The sequence below is a fragment of the Quercus lobata genome, chromosome 2 (genome assembly GCF_001633185.2).
Source record: "Quercus lobata isolate SW786 chromosome 2, ValleyOak3.0 Primary Assembly, whole genome shotgun sequence".
Taxonomy (NCBI): domain Eukaryota; kingdom Viridiplantae; phylum Streptophyta; class Magnoliopsida; order Fagales; family Fagaceae; genus Quercus; species Quercus lobata.
Window position 1 is genome coordinate 2,443,341 of NC_044905.1, and position 4,766 is coordinate 2,448,106.

Genomic DNA, 4,766 nt, shown 5'->3' on the forward strand with positions numbered 1-4,766 from the left:
ATTAATCTCCAAACAATTAGTTAAAGTCCCTGATCATATAATAAATTCCTATGAGTAACAATGTGTTGTTGTACAATTATTCATTCAAAAACAAACAAATATACAATTTAAAACCAAAATTCCATGTTCTATCTATAAAAGATATTGTCTGTTGTATGATTGTATCTAATTCTCTTCTAATCACTTAAGATGTTAACACTTAACATATTCATCACCCATTATGATGGATAAATTTATAATGATTACTTTATATTGCAACAAGTAATATATGGCTTTATATATCAATAATAATTAATTAATAATCAAGAAATTGTCTTATTTATATTATGTTCTACTTTTTGTTGATTGTTGCCTTATTTGGTCATTCAATTACCGCAGTAACCGCACTCTTATCATTCTTGGATTCGGGGGCACTGGTTTTGATTAGTGTGAAAAGCATTAATGTTGGATTTGGCATCAAAATACATTGTTAACAACATTTAGCACTTGTTAATAATCACACAGCTTCTATTATTTTAAGCCCAGTCTCTAACTAACCAACCAATTAAATACTGTGGCTGATAATGGGCAGTCCGTCCATGGCCCAATCAGCCCAAAGTTTTTTCTTTCTTTCTTTCTAGAATGGGCTGTTTGCTATAGAAGTACCATATTCACATGTATTGTATAAGATTTTGTTTTTTCGATAATTATAATGACAACAACAGGGATTTGAACATGACTTTATCCTTGAAGCTATATTCCCTTTGCATTAACAGTTCTTTCATCCACATTTTTTATTAAGTGTTATATAAGCTTGCCCGCCTTGCCATACATATTTGGTTTGTCTAATAAAATAATTTCATATAATTTTCACTATGTTACACCTTGTATCCTGAAAAACTTTAAATAATTTATTGATATGACATAATAACTTTAAAATTTTGCCACAAAAGGTAAACGACCTTATGAAATTTTGGCAAAGCACAAGCAACGCAACGCAACGCAACGAGGCCATATTCACCATACAGATACAGTCCTTCGAATATGCAATTCGCAAGTTCTAGAACCATAACCAGAAAAATGGCTAAGCCTTGCCTCACTTTCTTCTTTGGCTTCATCGCTCTCTCTGCAATAGTTGAGGCTTCACAGTGCTCAATCAAGGGTGAGTGAGTAGCTCTAACTCTTTTGCACTGTCATTTTTCATTGGTTTATCTTCTGGGGTCACCAATCACTCATACCCAGAAACCTGAATTTACTTTTTTTTTCAACAATTCTTGGTATTCTTAGTTTTACCATAACTGTTGGAATGGAAATTCATGGTTTTGATTTTTTGATTTTTTTTTTTTTTGGTTGATAAATATTGAGATATTGATGTTCGGTTTATGCATCTGGGTATTGGGCATTTGGGATTTTTTTCCCCTTTCTTCTGAGATTGAATGCTGGGTATATAGCTAGCTAATCTTTCATATACTTATATGATATGAATTTGGTTTAAAGTGTCAGAAATGTTGTGAATTTATTCAATTCTACAGGAATTGATTATTCAAAAATTCCACCTTTTTTCAATTCTACAGGAATTGATGATTGCCCCTTTATGTTTTTTTTCTTCTTCCTTTTGATGCAGGATTGCCACTAGTAAGAAATATCGGTGAGCTTCCACAGGATAACTATGGAAGGGAAGGTTTGTCCCATATAACTGTTGCAGGTTCAGTCTTGCATGGGATGAAAGAGGTATCTGACTAACAAAGTAATTGTGAGAATATACTTTTACTGCTGGTTTCTAGTTCATATTTTCATATATGAATGTGAAAATTGTGCTTGGAGCTTCAACAAGACAACAAGGGGATAATAAACAAAAACCATGCACCAACCATAGAGGTTCGGTATAGTTGATTCAAGTACAAGATGCATGAAATCTTTTTATATTGGTGGACTGACATAATGTGCTTTGCGTCCTGATTATCTTAAAATAATAATATTGCCTGTCTTGTTTGTAGTTTAACTACAAAAAAAAAAATATATCATTTTCTAGATTCTGTGCATTTCTTGCATTGGCTTGAATTAACTTTGGCAATAATCTCTGTAAAAACCAAGGTAAAGACGTCACACATCTGTTTTCCTGCATTATCTAATGCAAGTTTTGGGTTTTTGCAGGTTGAGGTATGGCTTCAGACATTTGCACCAGGATCACGTACACCGATTCACAGGCATTCCTGCGAAGAAGTTTTTGTTGTCCTAAAGGGAAGTGGCACTCTGTATCTTGCATCAGGCTCACATGAGAAGTACCCTGGAAAGCCTCAAGAGTTTAAAATATATTCTAATAGCACATTTCACATCCCTGTTAACGATGCCCACCAGGTATACAATTCTATGTTTTATGTTTTCTAGTGGCATTAGAAGATGCTATCTAATGATGGAATTCAGAAGATGTTAGTTAATGTGCGGTTTAAAGAACAATTTGGAGGATGTTCTGAATCCCTCTAGAATTTCAATAATTCTATAATAGCTTATATACGTCTTACACACACTTCTCGTCGTGTCTTGTTACATAGATACAGTTTAGTCAGGTAATCCATGCTTGATAAATTATATATAGCCGATACAGAGAGATTGCTCTATTGTGCTTCAGTGCTTGTGGGATGCCTCTGTGCAGCTACTAAACTGCAATTTGATGAGTGCTGTTGTGGATACCGGGATAGGTCATAGATTCATAGTTCTGGCTTGATGAATGAAATCTACTTTTAAATATATTGAAATGGCTCCCATTTACTTTTTGTTGATAGCAATTGACATTTTTTGAAGATCATGCATGTTATCACTGTTACTACTACTACTTTATTTACAATCATCATTGCAGGTATGGAATTCAAATGAAGATGAAGATTTGCAAATGCTTGTTATTATATCCCGTCCACCGATCAAAGTGTATGTAATCTCTATTCCTATATATCTTGCTGACTGCATATTTATCAGTGATAAGTTACTTTTCATATTTGCTTTGCTTTTCTAATATGAAGAGGACCAAAGGTGAGTAGATCTGGCCTAAATATTTAGAAATTAAGTGTTGGTCGAGACTTGAAACTGTTGCATCTCTCAAATTAGCTATGCTTTGAGATACCTGGTTGGAGTCTTGCCAATTCTTCAGCATATTACATGCCATGGAGCCTCTAGTGTTTTATAATCCTTGCAAGTGCATCCTTGTCTCTGATATCCAGTAGCCCCATAAATACTCACTGTAATCTAGGCTCTCATAGTAGATTCCTCAACTAATACCTCCTTCTCTTATGAGTTCTAGGGGGAGCGTGAGGTCATGGGTCCAAGACCTAGTGGGTGTGTAACTTACCAATCAACTAAGAAATAAAAAATCCTCATAATCCCCTTCAAAATTTATTTCCGTTTATATGACCTATGACCTAGAATCATGTCATCATGACCATTATAATTGAGAATCATCTATGACACCTCTGAACATGTTTAATAACATTATGTTGGAAACCATGTAAAATCTGGCGGGAGGATAGAAGTAACTAGTTTCTCTGGAATGCCTAATACTGAAAAAATATCAGCTTTGAAAGTTATTTGAACTAGGGTCATTTAATTGTGACCAATATGATGGTATTGAGACCATCTACAAAGCTTCTTATGGTTCCTGCACAATCTAATCTGTGTAGTTTTTAGTAACATAATGTAGTCAATAAGTTTTAGCTCAAATGACACCCTGTAAGTACTAAGTACAAGATGATGGGTAATGTGGTGGGTTGGGTGCGTGTGTTACTCACCAGTTAAAAAATAATAAAAACATTAAATTAGGACCTGTATTAAATCAGAGGGATGGATACAAGTTTCTCAAGTTTATGAATATTTAAATCTACAAATTTCATGCCTATGTACTTACATTTTTCACCCTTAAATTCATGCATAACTACGTATGTATTTGCATTTGTGTTTATTTTTTATAAAGCACTACTTTGAAAGTTCTCTGTTTTGCAAAGAACCTGTTTGTTTACAAAATGTAGATTGGCTTTCTGTGTCTCATTCTTGGTTCTTTCTTTCTTTTTTCATTGTTATTTTCTAAGAAAAAATTTGCACTCTGGCACTTGCTTTCAGGTTTATATATGAGGATTGGAGCATGCCGCACACTGCAGCAAAATTGAAGTACCCGTACTATTGGGATGAACACTGCTTCCAATCACCTCCTAAAGATGAATTGTAGTTTTTAAGCAATGACTTGTGCATAGTGCTAACACACCAAATTAGCCTTTCATTTGCTAAAAATAAATGATACTTCAATATTCCTGAGAAAATAGACAATAGGAGTTTCACTTATTAAAGTTTTGATGTAATGCTCGGAGTTTACATTCAAGAATCAACATTGGTGTATGATAGATATTAGTATTATTAACAATATTTCTTGTTTACCTTTCTGTCTTTGGGAACTTATTCGATGTAATGCAACAAGAAATTCTGTACATTATTATGAAAAGGAAAAAAAATGCTAGTTCTAAAACATATTATATGGGACAATTATTCTAAAGCGTAAGCTATAGATTCAGATCTATCATATCTAAAACTTTTTTTTTTAATGTAACTGTAATGCATTGACGGCATTCTTTAATCAGTTTGCCAAAATTATAAATGTTACTACTATCTTATCTGGCTTCAGTATATTCCCTTTTTCCTTTCCACGAGAGAATATTTAAAGGTGGAAAATTGTAAGAATGCTAATTACCAAATGTAATTGTAATGCATTTTGTGTTCCTTAATAATTTTCTTGGATAATAAGAAAG

At 33.4% G+C, this 4,766-nt stretch overlaps 1 protein-coding gene across 1 annotated transcript; it reads left to right on the forward strand.

Moving 5' to 3' along the window:
• Window positions 1-823: 823 nt before the first annotated feature.
• On the forward strand, window positions 824-4,453 carry LOC115973865 (auxin-binding protein T85). Its single transcript, XM_031094103.1, has 5 exons — window positions 824-1,141; window positions 1,604-1,710; window positions 2,134-2,337; window positions 2,837-2,904; window positions 4,087-4,453. Exons 1-5 carry the CDS (start codon window positions 1,024-1,026, stop codon window positions 4,190-4,192), a joined length of 603 nt encoding a protein of 200 aa, XP_030949963.1. The 5' UTR covers window positions 824-1,023; the 3' UTR covers window positions 4,193-4,453.
• The last annotated feature ends 313 nt before the right edge of the window (window positions 4,454-4,766 follow it).

What these genes read in the sequence shown, in the direction of transcription:
- LOC115973865 (XM_031094103.1), top strand. Translation starts at nt 1,024, where the DNA reads ATGCAATTCGCAAGTTCTAGAACCATAACCAGAAAAATGGCTAAGCCT. An exon ending in TTCACAGTGCTCAATCAAGG is followed by an intron (nt 1,142 to 1,603) that starts GTGAGTGAGTAG and finishes CTTTTGATGCAG; the next exon opens with GATTGCCACTAGTAAGAAAT. An exon ending in TCTTGCATGGGATGAAAGAG is followed by an intron (nt 1,711 to 2,133) that starts GTATCTGACTAA and finishes GGGTTTTTGCAG; the next exon opens with GTTGAGGTATGGCTTCAGAC.